This window comes from Chenopodium quinoa, unplaced genomic scaffold (genome assembly GCF_001683475.1).
Source record: "Chenopodium quinoa cultivar QQ74 unplaced genomic scaffold, ASM168347v1, whole genome shotgun sequence".
NCBI classification, from domain to species: Eukaryota; Viridiplantae; Streptophyta; class Magnoliopsida; order Caryophyllales; family Amaranthaceae; genus Chenopodium; species Chenopodium quinoa.
In genome coordinates this window covers 227713-245027 of record NW_018742487.1, presented here as the reverse complement: position 1 = coordinate 245027, position 17315 = coordinate 227713, and the positions used below count along the sequence as shown (strand labels likewise).

Sequence of the window (17315 nt, the reverse complement as noted above, 5' to 3'; positions counted from 1 at the left end):
AATGAAAAGTCCCATATAACAGACTAATGTCTTTGCTATAGCAATGACAAAATTCATAATTAAAAACAACAATAATGCACATAAAAAGTTATCTTAAAGCATAACAAGTTGATGGCTCAAATAAAAATGAGATCCAAAACTACATTCCTATTGGAAGAGGACTAAGGATGTTTATCAGCCCATCATAATGGATAAGCCCAACAAGATTACAAGACTAAGACCACGGCTTAGGTGGGGGATCAAGTTCCCTTCTCTCGGACCAGCCTACCACAGCCTGTGCGGTTGCAATGCACTACTCTTTTGGATTTTCTTATCACACCATTTGTTTTATTTTTATCCTCCACAAACAGAATTAATGGTCACGTATATTATCTTAAAATGATGTGATATTATGAGTGTATATATACTTCCTTTGTTTTAATGATATTGCATTAATAGGGGAGTGTATTGAAATTTATGTAGTGGAAAAAGAAAAGAGAAGGATAACAATGCCAAGTTACCTAAATGATGGTAAGTCGGTAAGCATTAGGTAAAACAATGGATATTACTCCGTATAAAAAGAGAGATTTGACTTTCTAGAATGGATATAGTACAACATTTGTGAATTTTTTAAAAGATAGCCCTAAATGGTGTAATATTTTTAGAATGGAGAAAGTATTATGTTTATTAGATTTCCAAACCAATAACCCCAAGTACACGGATTGGGGGAAAATAAAAAAAAAAAAAAAAAATGTACCTTACTATCTATAATTAGTTGTCACATACTCACATTGATATTGAAAGTTAGAATTATATGTAACATAATTGTTCCTATTTATATAAATTTAAAAATATTTTCAAGGACGAATTAGTAAATCATGGTGCAAGTTTAATTATACAGATTGAAACAATATGACTACTAAATCCAAAGGAAACAAGCATCCATTCCTTTAAAGAGTTTCATAACTAAAAAAATCTCCAATTTTCTCTGCCTATAATTACTTAGGTGGCAATGGGGGGCCATGAAGGAAATCAAGAGTTAAACAATGGCAATATCGTCTATTATCCAGCACAAGATGTTAGATGCCACATGTTGAATCCTAGTTGGATAATGAGATATTGAGACAAAGCAAAAATGAAAGCCACCTCAGAAGCAATATCCACCTGAAAATTTCAGAAAATCTCACCCAATTTAACTTGTCTTTCTATCTCCACCACTTATTATTTGTTTCCCAATTTTATTTTCAACTCTTTTGTAACTTGAACCACATCTCTATAATCTCAAACTGAATAGAGTGAGTGTTACTCTATTCAGTACAAACTTATCTAATAATATTATCACTAAAACTATAGTTTGATCATCTTTGAGGTTAAAAAATGGCAACACAAGCTTTGGTGTCATCTTCCTTGACTTCATCAGTAGAGACTGCAAGACAGATTCTAGGTGCTAGGTCTGGTGTTGCTCCTTCTTCTTCAAGGAGGACGTCTTTCGTCGTCAGAGCAGCCTCTACTCCACCTGTTAAGGTATGTTACACAACCTTAGGCCTTAGGGCATGTTCGGTATCACTGTGAGTTTTCAAATTTTTAAAAATTGTAGGTATTTGATACTATTGGTAGATTTTGAATATAGCTTTTATCAAATTAAGCATTGATAAATTTTTCCATCTAGTAAAATTGAAGTACAAAGCTTTTTGAGCAGTTGGTGTAATATGATGTTTTAATTATTCTTGTACTGCTTAATTAAGGTTGTTCTTGTTATTTTTCAAAAAAAAAAAAAAAAAAAAAAAAAAAAAGGGTTGTTCTTGTTAAAACTTTATTAGAAAGTTAGAGAATCAGCATCATAATGGAAAGATTATACTACATAACTTACAATGGACATGCTAAGAGTTTGTTCCAAATAATCCAACCTTTAAAGTAACTTTACAATTTATTTTAGGAGTAATGATCTATGAGTATTTTTCTTAATCTAATTCAAAAAAAAAAAAAAAAAGATTAAAATTATGATTAAACAAAATACTGTCAGCACCTATAAACATCTGATGAAACATGTTCATCTTGGAAAAACACCCCCAAACTTCAAATTATTTAGAAATAATTTTTAACTCTATAATATGAAAAGTCAAATTATCAAATAATCTTCATAAAATTTCCCTTTTTTCCTAAAAGAATGATAATAATAAAATAATGATGGGTAGCTGATCGTTTTGAACTGATCTTTGCCACTTTCGAATTTGTTGACAGCAAAATGCAAACAGACCCCTTTGGTTTGCATCCAAGCAGAGCCTTTCTTACTTGGATGGCAGGTAAATTATGTTTTATTTATAATGATTTATGCTTTGCATGATTATTTTGTCTCCTAATAATCTTTCTTGTTCATGTTATTTAGATCCATCTTAACATGGTGTTGCTTCAAACATGCAGTCTTCCAGGAGACTACGGGTTCGACCCACTAGGTCTCTCAGACCCAGAAGGAACCGGTGGCTTCATTGAGCCCAAGTGGTTAGCCTACGGTGAGATCATCAACGGCCGTTATGCAATGCTTGGAGCAGTGGGTGCAATCGCCCCAGAAATCCTCGGAAAAGCCGGTTTGATCCCTGAAGAGACCGCCCTCCCATGGTTCAAAACCGGGGTGATCCCACCAGCAGGCACCTACGACTACTGGGCTGACCCATTCACATTGTTCGTCTTTGAGATGGCACTTATGGGCTTTGCCGAGCACAGGAGATTACAAGACTGGTACAACCCAGGGTCCATGGGCAAGCAATACTTTTTGGGTCTAGAGAAGGGCTTTGCTGGGTCTGGTGAGCCGGCATACCCTGGCGGACCTATCTTCAACCCATTGGGCTTCGGCAAGGACGAGAAGTCTTTGAAGGATCTTAAGCTCAAGGAGGTGAAGAATGGAAGGTTGGCTATGTTGGCTATCTTGGGTTACTTTGTACAGGGTCTAGTTACTGGTGTTGGTCCATACCAAAATCTTCTTGACCACTTGGCTGACCCAGTCAACAACAACATCTTGACTAGTCTCAAGTTCCACTAAGAAATTTGCTATCTTCCTCTTTTGTTCTCAGGGTTACTTCTGGTTTTGTACTATATCGCTTCTTCCACTCCTATGTGCAAATATTATGTGAATTAAAGACTATAATCTACAGACTAAGGAGTAAGGATTAAAGTTATTATCAGTGATAGTTATTCAATCTAATAGATATGCTTGCTGTGTACATAATTGATGCTATCATACTAAATTTAGTCATGTACAATGTTATAGCTTCTCCCACTGGAAGCGCCGGGTGGGAGAAAGACGAGGAGGAACTTTTAGTAAGAATCAACCCCCCAGCTCGAGTTAGGGCAATAGCAGGCTAAAATGCTTCACATAAACCAGTGTTGTATAGGCAGGAATTTGGTTAGATGTAGGAGTAAGACTTTCCATGAGTCTAACTCCCGAGAAGTTGCAAACCCTAAAAAAAGTCCTAAACGGTCTGATTATACATATAGGTAAGCGACTTCTACCATTAGATATTAAGTGCTCAAGTTAGCCAGATATAAGACATTTCCACTTCCTACAAACTTTTAACTTGATATTTGAAAAATAAGTTAACCAAATAACTACGAATAGCAACTATAAACTAGGTATATCAAGCTTACTAGAAGCAAAGCCGAGATCAACAATCTTCTAAGTTCTCTTGCTTCAAAAATGTAGCATTCCAAGTGACCATGGACTCTGAAGCACAAGGCCACAATGTCAAATCAGTGTATGTCTGATAGTTTTGATCCGCAAGGGATGTTTTTATTCAACTGTGGGTACACACGACTAGCCCTAGCTCAGCAGAATACATTCTTGAAAATTAGATACAAAAATATCCAAAAAAATCTACATCTGGCGTTTACCTATTGAACTCCGAATTTTCGGGCACTGGTATGTCAATACCATAAAACGAAAATGAAATGATATTCCTCATAAGCAAATCCTAAGCTGTCTGAGCCACCTGCTCCGATTCACTTGCATCTGAACTGTATTAATGATATATACATGACCAAATTGTCAGGGGTTTTCCATAGGAATGAAGCTCAATCAAGCAGAACAATTCTTAACACGTGCACAAAAGATGAGGCTGAGAAAATTTTGTGGAGAGGAAAGGGGACAGGTAAATAAGCATAGATGATTCATTGACATAATATTATGCCATTGACCAGATCCATTCAAAAACACAATACAAGGGGTCCAATGTCGTTATGCATCTTCATGATCTCCTCTAGGATTCCCATATACAATGAACCAAATAATTGACATATTCGTCGACTTTAATCATTCAAATTCGAGATATTTGTCTCAAAATACCTAGTGCTGTTAACACCATGCTACAATGTAAAAACAGCCCTATTAGACATTTTCATAAAGCAATCCTACCTTTAAGCTAAAAGATAGCTCAAGTTCACCTTCATCTCACAGTTTTGTCGACCAAAGGAATTTAGTGATGTTTACTCTTTGTGAACGCCTGAATTATATAATGATTAATGGCAGAGATGTAATCATTTTTTGTCGGAAATGTAATGTTGCTTTAACAAAATATTATAAAGGTGGTTGCTTGCAAATTTCTTACAAAGTAGTTTTTCTGAAGAAGTGATATATACTCCCCTTTAAAATAAGTTCCTCAGCAGATTGTGAAATCTGGCTGATCTTCTCTATCTAATGAAAGGGCAGTGTAATCGCACAATCTGAAGGTTCTACAAATTCAACAATTTTTCTATAGGCCTTAAGGCAAGGACTATGGCCTTGTTTAGTAAAGTGCTTTTAAGAGTTTTTAGCTTATTGAGCTTTTTAGAGGTTTGACCAAATGAAAAAGCTAATTTGAGTGTTTAGTAAATAGCTTATTAGGCTCCAAAAGCTCGTTTTGAAAAAGCTCAAAAAAAAGGAGCTTTTAAAGTTAGCTTATTGAACAATTAGCTTTTTAGTTATTACATACACTAGAACAATTAATAGGCATTTACCAAACACTTTTACACAGCCAGCCAGCCGCCTAGTCTAACAAGTTAATATCAACGGCTAGTCAAACTAGTTAATATAACCGGTTGTATTAATTAGCTACCAACTAATAACCAAATAAGGCCTGTGAGTCTATAACCATATCAAATAATCTATTTTGAATCTTTTAATATATTGGTATCTTAAGATTATCTTCGCTTTAGTCATTTAGATCTTGCTCTCTTCACATCCTTTAGCTGACTGGTCTAGGAATGGCAACGGATCGGACTCGGGTCGGACTATGTAGGATCCGATACCGATTCGCCACACAATTGAACCTTAAATTCGAATCCGACTTCGTGTCCAATAAACTTTGCACCCTCTGACTCGGATCCGGGTCTGAACCGAAATTATATATATATATAAAAAAAAAAAATAAAAAAAAAAAAAAAACTTTGATTATATATATCCAAATTATACAAGACTCAACATTTATAATATAGCAAACGAAATTTTAATTGTATTATATGTATAATTTGATTTAATCTATAAATAAACAAAAATAATGACATTATCGAACTTAGATCTAGAAATATATACCAAGAAATTTAATTCAAAAAGTAATAGTACAACAGTTTACTTCAAATTTTATGCTTATTAGCGAGTTACAAAAACAAATCTACATACAATGATTTGCGAGTTGAGCCCATTTCAACTACAAATGAGAATAAAATATGTGTTCTTCAAATAGATATGAATGAGGATATTAACCGATGAGATAAGAAAATTAGAGGGATAAAGATGGGGAGATTTTAGAGAAGAGGTAGTTTATGGCGTTGCTTTAGTGGAGAGAGAAAGAGGAGAAGTAGTGTAGACTTTAGAGTGTAAAAGCATTATAAGAGAATCAGAGATGAAGATGGAAGAGACTGACCGGATTCCGGACACCAAGGGATACAACTCAGTTAATTTAAAGCAACTCGCCAACAATTTACTCAAGATAGCGGCACAAACAGAAGATTGATTTCAATAGAGTCCAGGAAAAAATGTAATACTAGTAGAAGTGAATTACAAAGCAAGTCAAAAGGATAGAATAGCTTTAGGCTATGAATCTCTATGTAACTTGAGGTTACAACTCTCCAAAATGTTTTCTCACAAATTTCTGGATAAAAAACTCCTAATGTCCAAGCTTCCCCTTAAGTATTACAATCTCTTGCATTTTAATCTAAAAGTAGATAAAGCAAGGGTAATGAAACAAGAGCCTAAAGTCTTCTTTCTTAATTGGTGAAATAGCTGCTTCCTTTTGTTGCCTTGCTCAAAATGGTCTCTTCCAAAAAGTAGTCTTTCTTCATGTGTGTTGTTGCTTAATGCCTTGTGTTGCTTCTGCCTGAGTCCTCTCTGCCTTGGTGCTGCTCAGTGTGCTGTTGCTGTTCCGTGATCTATTGCCTCGGACGCCGAGTGTATAACAATACCCGCCCCCTTGAGATTCACCTTGTCCTCAAGGTGGAAAGCTGGAAATCGATCAAGGATCATCCTACTGTCCTCCCACGTCACTTCAAATTCAGGCAGCCCGTGCCACTTAATTAGGACCTCAATTCGTACCCCTCTGCCCATAGCCACCTTCCGGAAGTCCAAAACAGCCTCGGGTTCCACCACCAACTCCATTTCCGGAGTCAATTGAATCGAAATCGTCGGGTTAACCGGTATTGCACCCACCGCCTTTTTGAGTTGGGAGATGTGAAATACTGGGTGAATTCGGGATGTGGATGGAAGGTCCAAGCGATAGGCCACCTTGCCCACCTTCCCCAATATCGGGAACGGCCCGTAAGAACGAGCCGCAAGCTTCTCATTATGCCGAATTGCCAGCGACCTTTGACGATATGGCTGCAACTTTAGGAACACCGAATCCCCAACCTCAAATTGCCCCTCTCGCCGCTTCCTATCGGCATACCTTTTCATGACCCGTTGAGCCCGGAGGTGGTTAACCTTCAATTCATCCAACATGAGCTCCCTCTCCTGTAATTGGACCTCCATCGAACCGATTGGTGTTTGACCAGCCTCGATCTTCCATAGTCGCGGAGGTGCGTGCCCATAAACAACCTGAAATGGTGTGAGTTTGGTAGAAGAGTGAGGTGAGGTGTTGTAAGCATACTCTACCCAATGAAGCCAGGATGCCCAATTCCGCGGCTGTTCGACGATGAAACACCGGAGGTAAGCCTCCAATCCCTTATTAACCACCTCCGTCCGGCCGTCCGGTTGGGTTGGTAGGTGGTGCTTCGTTTGAGTTGTATGCCCTGTAGCCGGAAGAGTTCCCTCCAAAACCCACTCATAAAAATACTATCCCGATCGGAGACAATGGACTTCGGAACCCCATGTAAACGGACCACCTCCTTAGTGAAGGCTTCGACCACCTTGACTGCCGTGAATGGGTGTCTCAACCCAATAAAATGGGCATACTTTGAAAGCTGATCCACAACTACCAATACCGAGCCCACTCCCTTGGAAAGAGGAAGACCTTCCATGAAATCCATCGACACATCTTCCCACACCAATTCCGACACCGGTAGAGGTTGAAGTAGCCCTAACGGTGTCTGTTGGAGCTTTTGTTGCGTTGGCAGACCTCACAACGGCGCACATAGTCGTCGATTTGACGACGCATCCCCACCCAAAACCATTCGGCGGCAACTCGGAGGTAAGTTTTGACCTCCCCCTCGTGACCGCCGGTCGGTGAGTCATGGTACTCGTGCAACAGCTTTGGCGGAAGGGGGAGGAAGGACCACCCTTCCTTTATATTTCGCGAGTCCAGCGTCCAAATGAAACCCCACTATGTTATCCTCCCCTTTTTCTAAGCCCAAACGAATTTGGGCCAACCATTTACAGGCCTTCATCTCATCCTTCAATGCCTCCCACTCCACTTCTTGAGAGCAAGTCAATGCACCCAATTGTGTCAAATACTGATCTCTGCGTGATAACGCATCAGCTACACGGTTGGAAGCCCCAGGTCGATACTGGACCTCGAAGTCGAACCCCACTAATTTACGCATCCACTTTTGATACTCGCTACCCACCTCTCGTTGTTGGGTAATGTAGCGGAGACTTTGTTGATCGGTTCAAACAATGAAATGTCGCCCAAGGAGGTAGTGCCTCCACTTGACGATAGCAAGGACTATGGCCATGAGTTCTTTCTCATATATCGACTTTTCTCGGGCTCTCATGCCATGTAGTTTGCTATAATAGGCTATGGGCCGACCCTCTTGCATTACGGCTCCAACTCCAAATCCGGAGGCATCCGTCTCAACCACAAACACCTTGGTGAAATCCGGCATGGCTAGAACGGGAGCCGAAATCATGGCCCTTTTGAGAGCCTCAAAGGCTTGAGTAGCCTCCTCCGTCCAACCAAAGCTATCCTTCTTGAGTTGGGCCATTAGTGGACCCGCAATTTGGGCGTACCGTAGGACAAATTTCTTATAGTATCCGGTAAGCCCAAGGAACCCTCGTAGTTCTTTAGGTTTCGTGGCACCTTCCATTGCAAAATAGCTTCGATCTTTTCCCCATCCATGGCTACTCCCTTAGCCGAAATCACATGACCCAAATAGGCCACCCCCGTTCTTCCAAACTCACATTTTTTACAATTGGCATACAACTCATTTTTTGCTAGCAACTCCAACACCATCTTCACATGTTCTCGATGCTCCAATTCATTCCTACTATACACCAAAATATCATCAAAGAAAACGAAAACAAATTTTCTCAAGAAGGGTCGAAACAATTCATTCATGAGAGATTGGAAGGTGGCCGGGGCATTGGTTAACCCAAACGGCATTACCAAAAACTCATAGTGCCCTTCATGAGTTCGAAAGGCAGTTTTATAAGTATCTTCTTGATGATAGCACGATTTCAAGTCAAGCTTTGAAAACATCGTGGCTCCATGCAACTCATCAATCACCGGAATGGGGTATTTATTGGGAACCTTCTCCTTATTCAAGGCCCGATAACCTACACAAAACCTCCATGAACCATCCTTTTTCTTCACAAGCAAGACCGCTTAGTGTGCTGTTAATTTAAAGCAACTCGCCAACAATTTACTCAAGATAGCAGTACAAACAGTTTAATCTAAAAGTAGGTTATGAATCTCTATGTAACTTGAGGTTACAACTCTCCAAAAAGTTTTCTCACAAATTTCTGGATAAAAAACTCCAAATGTCCAAGCTTCCCCTTAAGTATTACAAACTCCTGCATTTTAATCTAAAAGTAGATAAAGCAAGGGTAATGAAACAAGAGCCTAAAGTCTTCTTTCTTAATTGGTTGCTTCCTTTTGTTGCCTTGCTCAAAATGGTCTCTTCCAAAAAGTAGTCTTTCTTCATGTGTTTGTTGCTTAATGCCTTGTGTTGCTTCTGCCTTCTCTGCCTTGGTGCTGCTTAGTGTGCTGTTGTTGTTCCGTCGTGATCTGTTGCCTCGGACGCCAAGTGTATACCTGAAAACGTTGACCCGTATTTGGGTCCATAACAGAAGATAGTGGCGTGTGGGAGTAAAAAGTTCTATTTATACCCCACAAAAAAAATGTTGTACAAACCCTAACTTGTATATATCGCGGGTCGGAGTCGGACCCGGGTTGGGTCCATCGGACTTCAAGTAGGGTCCAAGTCCGATCCAACTCCATTTGGACTCGGACTTTTTAAATCGAACTCAGTTTCAGATTTTTCTTTTTCGGATTTGGATCGGACTTTTTTCTTCGGATCGGATATGTGTGCATAATGGGATATGAACTTTCTATAATAGCCCATCAAATCAAATTCAGTACAGATTTCCAAGCAAGGGGTGGTTGTTGACTAAGAGAAACTGAGATCCATAATTAGTTGGCCCATCCCAAAGACCTTGACAGACTTGGGGGTTTTCTAGGCCCGACGGGCTATTATAGAAAGTTCATATCCCATTATGCCCACATAGCCCTGACGAACTCAAGAAAGATAGTTTTAAATGGTCAGAAGAAGCAACACAAAGCCTTTGAAATCTGAAAAGAGCGATGTCTTCTGCCCCCTGTTCTAGGGATGCCAGATTTTCAGAAGGTTTTCATCATGGAAACCGACGCCTCGGGATTCGGGCTCGGTGCGGTGTTGATGCAGGAAGGGAAGCCAATTGCCTTCTTTAGTAAGATGTTGGGGTCGAGAAATCGAAGCAAGTCGATTTATGAGAAAGAATTAATGGCGGTTTGCTTGGCACTACAAAAATGGAAGCATTACTTGTTGGGAAGAAGGTTTATTGCTCGTAGTGATCAACAAAGTCTGCGTTTTATCACTCAACAACGAGAGGTCAACATGGAATATCATAAATGGGTTAGGAAATTGATTGGGTTCGATTTCGATTTTCAATATAAACCCGACATCTCTAATCAAGTGGCGGATGCACTTTCGAGAAGGGGGGAGGATCCAGGCGGAATTAGGGGCGCTAGTTACAACACAAGGGGTGAATTGGGATGAGTTGGAGAAGGAAATTGCGGAAGATGGGGTGCTGGATAATTTACGAACAGAAATTCTAGGCAGGTTGCTATACAAGAGAAGATTGGTGATAGCGAAGCAATCCCACCTGAAATTAACGTCACTCGAGCATATCACGATTCGCCGGAAGGGGGAAGGGGGTCATGCCAGAGAAACAAAAACATACTTGAGGTTGGCGAGGGAATGGTTTTGGCAAGGGATGAGGAGAGATGTGGCGAATTATGTGCGGGCTTGTGATGTGTGTCAACGGAACAAATACTCTCAACAAAGTCCGGCAGGGCTGTTGCAACCACTACCGATTCCGGAGGAGGTATGGGAAGATATCAGCATGGATTATGTGGAGGGCTTGCCTCGTTCAAAGGGAATTGACACCATCTTTGTGGTGGTCGATCGTCTTTCGAGGACTGAGACATCCTTTTTCGGCGATGACGGTGGCTGAGGTTTTTGTGAAGGAGCTTGTGAGATTACACAGTTTTCCGAACAACATAGTATCTAACCGAGATAGAGTGTTCTTAAGTATGTTTAGGAAGGAATTATTCCGGTTGCACGAGACTAATCTGCGCCGGAGTACGTCCTACCACCCTCAAATGGATGGTCAGACCCAAGTGGTCAATAAGGGGCTTGAAACTTACTTATAGAGTGCTCTGTTGGTGATCAACCTAAGTCATGGGCTAAGTGGTTGGCATGGGCTGAATATTCATACAACACTGCAACGCACTCCGCTACACAGACATCACCGTTTTAAGCTTTATACAGCAGAGAACCTCTAAAATTAATCAAAATAGGGGCTGGAAGAACTACTATAGAGTCCTTGGACGAGATGCTACAAGAGAGAGACGTGATGTGGGATGAGTTGAAGTTTAATTTAAGTCGAGCATAGCAAGTTAAGAAGAGAAGTGCTGATTCAAAGAGGAGAGATAAGAATATTCAGGTCGGGGAACATGTACTTCTCAAACTACAGCCATACTGACAGCGTTCACTTGCAAAAAGGTCGTTCGAGAAATTGTTTACTCATTATGGGCCGTTTGAGATAGTTCAGAAGGTGGGCAAGGTGTCCTATAAGCTTAATTTGCCGGAAGATTGCCGGATTCACTCGGTATTCCACATCTCCCAACTCAAGCACGCAATTGAAGATCATCCGAATTCGGCCACAATTCTTGATCAAATTACTCCAGAATTGGAATTAATTGTGGAACCGGAGTCCGTGTTGGATAGTCGGATCATACAAGGGAAGGTTGATTCGCAAGAGGTCTTGGTCAAATGGAAGGGGCTTCCGGAGTTTGAGGCTGCGTGGGAGGAGGTGAAATCGATCAGACCGTTTTCCGACTTCCACCTTGAGGACAAGGTGGTGCTTTGGGGGGGGGGGGCGGTAATGTAATGAATTAACCCAAGCCACCCATCCTCTACACGTACAGCAGGAGACAACAGCAGCAGGAGGCATAAACAATTCACAACAACAAGCAACAGCAGAATACTAAGGCTGCAGGGGACCGTTTACTTTATTTTGCCAGTATGTGGAAGAATACAAATTTAGTTGTAGCAATTAAGGTTCATGCCACTTCAGTGTAATAGCAAGTAGTTTAAATAGCAAGAAGTAGGGAAAGAAAAGATTCATTCAGAAATTTGTATTGGAACCCCTTGGAGAGTGATGGCCTAAAGCCATTAGTTTGTAGCTTGTAGTGACAACCTTTTGGTTACTATCTATCAATCAATCATTCGTCTTCTCCCATTCTTGTTCTTAATTTTTCCTGTTAATTATCCTCTCGTGCGCTGTCCGTTGCACAGTTGGTTTTTCAACATTTGGGAAAATTTTAGCAATTTTCCATCATCACCACCCAAAAAACAAGAAGCCATACTCATTTAGTTTAGACATGTAACAGCATACAGTCCTACATCAGCTATTCTACTTTCATACAGGCACAACACCTTGAATAAAGATGACAAAGAATGAGTAAATGTACATCAGATTATCAGAGCAGGAAATTCAGGAATAGAATGGTTCTGACTTCTTACCTCTCAATTCCTTCTCCGACTGCCAACCTAAAAAAGCTTTCAATCTTTACAGGGGACCCAACTTCCTTGCTCAGATTATCCAAAACAGTCTGCAGAAGAATGCAAAATGATAAACATTACAATCCTATTTATTCCATGCAAATGCAAAGAATTCATTTCTGGGCTACAGTTAGTAAGAAAGTCCAATCAGTAGGGCAAAGAAAGAAAACCTTAATCCAAGTACTTCTACAAGATTAACTAACCTTCACATTGACTGTATCATCAAGAACATACTTTTGCTCCAAAAGAACCACTTCCTCTAAGTATTTCCTTATTCGTCCTTCTACCATCTTCTCAATGGCCATCTTAGGCTTCCCAGATGCTTCTGCCTGTATTAACAGAAAGCAATCTCATAGATTAACAAACAATAGGTGGAATACTTAGCACAGATAATTCATATGTAAAAGATAGCTTAGAAAGAAGAAGTAACATAAACACAATGGATATGAAACACAAAAATAGCTTGGCAGAAGTAGCCAGTAATGGGTAAATAGTACAGGAAAAATACAGGCAAAGGGTTTAGAGGAAAGCACGCAATGGGATAATTGCAGTAAGGCAATACCTTTCTCTTCATGAGAACTTGAGAAGTACTATCTTAAAGCAAATCACTAAAAGAGGAACAATGGACTGATGTCTACAAGCTTTCTTTCCATTATACTTCCTCCATTTGTTAATAATTACAACAATTGAAGGTTCATGCTTGCCAATCCACAACTTTGAACACTAATATCTTTCATATTCTATTAATAACAAGTTGATATTTTGAAACTATAAATTGAGACTAACACAGCAAGATATTACATAAAAACATTTTTTCTTTATATCTTAGTAACAAAAATTGTGGTCAATTTTAGTATCTAAACAGTGCAAAACTCCAATTTTTGTGATTATTAAAAAAATAGAGGAAATACTTTATCAAGATAAGCATCAAACATGAATTGAATCTCCATTTTGTAATCTCTTCTTACCTATCCATAGTTGGATTGATTTGACAATGCCGACATAATCTAATTGCATTTGAAGTTTTGAACCAAGCGAATACGGAAATGACAGTAAAGTGAACCAAATTCATATTTTAAGGTCATAATATAAGTAGACAGGACAGCAAAGATGACCCAGGCTTTAATTACAGATTAAACAAAATAACGTATTAAATAACGACCATATGCATCAGCAAAGCAACCCAATACAATACCTGAGATCTGAGAATTTCACGTTCATTATCTAAGGCATCAGAGGAAACAAGTTCCTTTGAGAGAAATAAGGGTTTGGAAGCTACTACATGCATAGCTAACTCTGATCCAACACGCTGTAGGGCAGCCAAGTCAGCATCTGGGTTCTCCACTTGTAAAGATAAAATTCCAGCCATACGACCCAGGCCTGAATGAAGACGTCAGAATAGCTTAGTTATTATCTGATTATAATTCCAAAGTATTCTTCTAGCATAACAATCCTACTGAAAACAAGTACATAGCACTCATGATTATTTTCTAAGGCATATCACAACTAAAAAATAATCAATCTTTTGTATCAGTTGCAAGATTTCATCAGAAGTTTTTTGTCCAACTATTATACAGGTCTCTTTGAGCAATAAATCAGAGCTGAATCACATTACCTGATTGGGGACTTGAATGAAGGTATGTAGAAATGACACCAGGTGAAGTTTTTGACAATGCAGAGCCCCTCCTTAGTTTGACATTTTCCCCCATCATAGCTGCCAGTTCAACGACTGCCTCTTGCACGCTCTTCTCTCCACATAGTTTTGGATGGTTTAGATTCAACTTCAAGCTCTGGATCAATTACATGTTACAATGAATCCACATATATAGACAAAAATGAATAACTGGAGAGCAGATCAACAGAATGGAGCAAACTTCAGACCTCTAAGTACTCAAGTGTCACTGGAAAGGCTTCAGCTACTTGCTGAGAAGAACCCTCGGCTGACAATGCCAACTTTGCTAAAGATAAAGCCTATGAGATTGGAGAACAAATGAAACCAAGTTAAAAGATGAATATATCAAATGAAACAATACAAGAAATGAGGAAAACACGACATGAGCATGTATCCAAAGCGAGTTTTTTTCAAGAATAAGATGAAAATTTTGCTTCATCATTTCCAAAGTATCAATCCCCTTAGGCATCACTGTTCTATCACAACCTAAGATTTTCAATATTTTCTAATAGATTAGTATAACGAATGTAAGGTCCTAAACTAAGATGAGCATAATTAAGGTTTCCTAAATATTGATACACCAAGGAACAATGGGGAAACTGAAAGGATTCTACACTGACCATGTACTGAAATATATCATTCCTTGCAACAAAATCAGTCTCACAATTCAGCTCAATAATAGCAGTTTTTGTGTCATCCTGAGCAAGGGCAAGCAAACCTTCGGTAGCTGCTCGGGACGACTTCTTTGAAGCCAGGTAAACCCCTCGTTTCCTCAGCTCCTTCTGAGCAGCATCTGCAAGAAAGCAATCACATTATAAATTCAAACATCGAAAAACTTCTTAACAGCGCCTCGAAAAACAGCCTAATATCAAAAGTCGTTCCTTTTTCTTACCAATGTCCCAATTACAATCAACTAGAGCAGATTTAACATCTTTAATAGGAGCACTTGTTCTTTCTCTGAGCTGCTTAATAAGATCCATCTGATCAGATGATGATGCAGCAGAATATCTCCTCAAAAACAACCCAGAAAACCCCATTTTAAACTGAAAATCATCAACAATTGTGCCAGAACAATTTCTTTTGACAGCAATGGTGGAATACCCATGATGTGCAGAACGCATTCTGCTGCAAATAATCCCAATTGAGCGCTTTGCACCCCCAGAAAAAGCCATCTGAATCAAATTTTCAACTGGGATTTTAGTGTATAATTTCTCAAATTACACAGAAATTAGTAGGGTTTTTAGTATGACTGCCTAAATTAACACAAAAATGAGCAGGGTTTAAGGAAATGTAACAAGGGTTTTAGAGAAAAATTAAACAACGTTATAACAAAAAATATAATCTTAAACCCATTAAAAAAAATGATTGAATTGAAAACAAGAATGAAAAGGAAGAAACATGGAAAATGAGAAGTTAGATTATTTCTTATTCAGGAATAAGAAATCTTACCTTGCAGGGCAATAGCAGAAGAAAAAAAGAGGTTGGGAAGACGACACAAGAGCTGGGGATCGTCGGAGAAAGGGAGTTAGTGGTGGTTGTGACGGCGGCGGAGTGATTGAAGCAGCACACTTAGCGAAGGGCGACGGCTGTGCTGGTGGACTGGTGGAGAGAGAAGAGGAGAAGATTGTGGGTCGAAAGTGTTCAACACTTTGCAAGGCTTTGCGCTTGATGGGTTGCTGGTCCGAGCCTGTTGTTTGGATCTGTTGGGTATTCAAGATTAAGCGATTATTGGCCCGGATGATACACCGACTTGTTGCATATTTGTATGAGTAATGGCAATGGTCGGGAAATGCAGTGAAATGTGATCCAAATCCAAGGTGAAAGAAATGATGCAAAAATGGGCTTAACTATATTTTGTTAAGTGTACAATAATGATGTTTTAAGCGAGGATACTTGCTAAATAATTATGTTGAGTTCTCTAGTAATATGGTATGGTAGGTTGGCACATAGATTCGACTTTCATGTTGTGCTTTACTAAATGTAATGCAACAACGAGAATGTCATTCAATTTAGACAAAGACCTCATTACAATTTTATAAATAAGATTGTTTTATCATCATAAGACAACCTTATAGGTGGGTTAGGGTTAAGAGGTAAGAAAAATGGAATAAAGTGAAATACATGCAGTAAATGACTCACAAAAGTGGTCTTATGATGGTAAGACGTTCTTGCATAAATGTTTCTTGACATCTGATAGAAGTAGTTTAGACACATAACTTGTCTCAATAATGCGTCAATTGAAGGGGAGACACTATATATCTAACGACAATTATGTCGTCGACATCCAAAATTGAGTTGAGAGTTAATTTTTCATTCTTTTACCTTCATTCGTTTCCCATTATTAATCCATTCAATTCCAGAATATATATCCTGCTCTTCTATAGAAATGATGGAATTAATAGTCATTATATAATATTTTTATCATTACTTTTTGGAGTTTTTTATTTATTTATTTTTCTTTTATTTTGAGAAAACTTTTTGGAGTCTTTGGATAACTAGGAATGTAAAATTGTTTTAAAATGAAATCATTTATCAATATTCAATAGTTTTCCACCGCACTAGTATGGCTATGACCCAATGAAAATGGTGCATGAAAACGGAGTCAAATAGTATGCAAGATGGCCCGCTTTACCCACCATGGGCTTCTTGTTTATATATAACAAGCGCAAATTTTAAGTCGAACTCGCGCCCAGCCATAGCCCAGAAATGAACATTTACTATAACAAAAATGAACATTTAGTAATTGAACATATTTGAAAAGTGGCTAGTCCCCCCCCCCCCCCCAAATAATGAACATTTACTAGAAAAAATAAAATGAACATTTAATAATTGAACATATTTGAAAAGTAACATTGAAACTGCAATTGTATATCAGAAAATTGAGATGAATATTTCGTTAAATAACAATGAATACTTTTTTTAAAATGAAAAATGAATTTCAAATCAAAAGAAAGAAATATCTAAAACTTGAAATTAACATTGCAATATATAAAAATGAACATTTATAATATAAGAGTAAAATAAAGAGACTATGAAATTGAAAAAAAAAATTGTACATCTAATATTATATAACTGAACATTTCAGTTGTAAATAAAAATGAACACATAATGTTGTTGCTTATTCATCAGCATTTTTTTAAGCTTCAAGTGAAATCATACT

General features: G+C 38.6%; 2 protein-coding genes across 5 annotated transcripts; one reads left to right on the top strand and one right to left on the bottom strand.

The window, feature by feature from the left end:
* The first annotated feature begins 1182 nt into the window (after positions 1 to 1182).
* On the top strand, positions 1183 to 3197 carry LOC110719798 (photosystem I chlorophyll a/b-binding protein 3-1, chloroplastic). Its single transcript, XM_021898778.1, has 3 exons — positions 1183 to 1503; positions 2221 to 2282; positions 2401 to 3197. Exons 1-3 carry the CDS (start codon positions 1357 to 1359, stop codon positions 3014 to 3016), a joined length of 825 nt encoding a protein of 274 aa, XP_021754470.1. The 5' UTR covers positions 1183 to 1356; the 3' UTR covers positions 3017 to 3197.
* A 394-nt stretch (positions 3198 to 3591) lies between these two features.
* LOC110719796 (elongation factor Ts, mitochondrial-like) lies at positions 3592 to 15977 on the bottom strand. Of its 4 annotated transcripts, XR_002511168.1 has the most exons (10): positions 15605 to 15968; positions 15048 to 15327; positions 14776 to 14948; positions 14365 to 14454; positions 14099 to 14273; positions 13679 to 13863; positions 12687 to 12812; positions 12445 to 12533; positions 3865 to 3987; positions 3637 to 3697 (listed from the first exon to the last, which is right to left on the bottom strand). XR_002511168.1 is itself a non-coding variant. In XM_021898776.1 (9 exons), exons 2-9 carry the CDS (start codon positions 15325 to 15327, stop codon positions 3945 to 3947), a joined length of 1161 nt encoding a protein of 386 aa, XP_021754468.1. In that variant the 5' UTR covers positions 15605 to 15968; the 3' UTR covers positions 3592 to 3944. The 4 variants fall into 4 exon arrangements, 3 of the variants coding, with proteins under 3 accessions (XP_021754468.1, XP_021754467.1, XP_021754469.1); XM_021898776.1 differs by having other exon boundaries at positions 3592 to 3987; XM_021898775.1 differs by lacking the exons at positions 3637 to 3697; positions 3865 to 3987 and adding an exon at positions 4958 to 5338 and having other exon boundaries at positions 15605 to 15977.
* Between the last annotated feature and the right edge of the window lie 1338 nt (positions 15978 to 17315).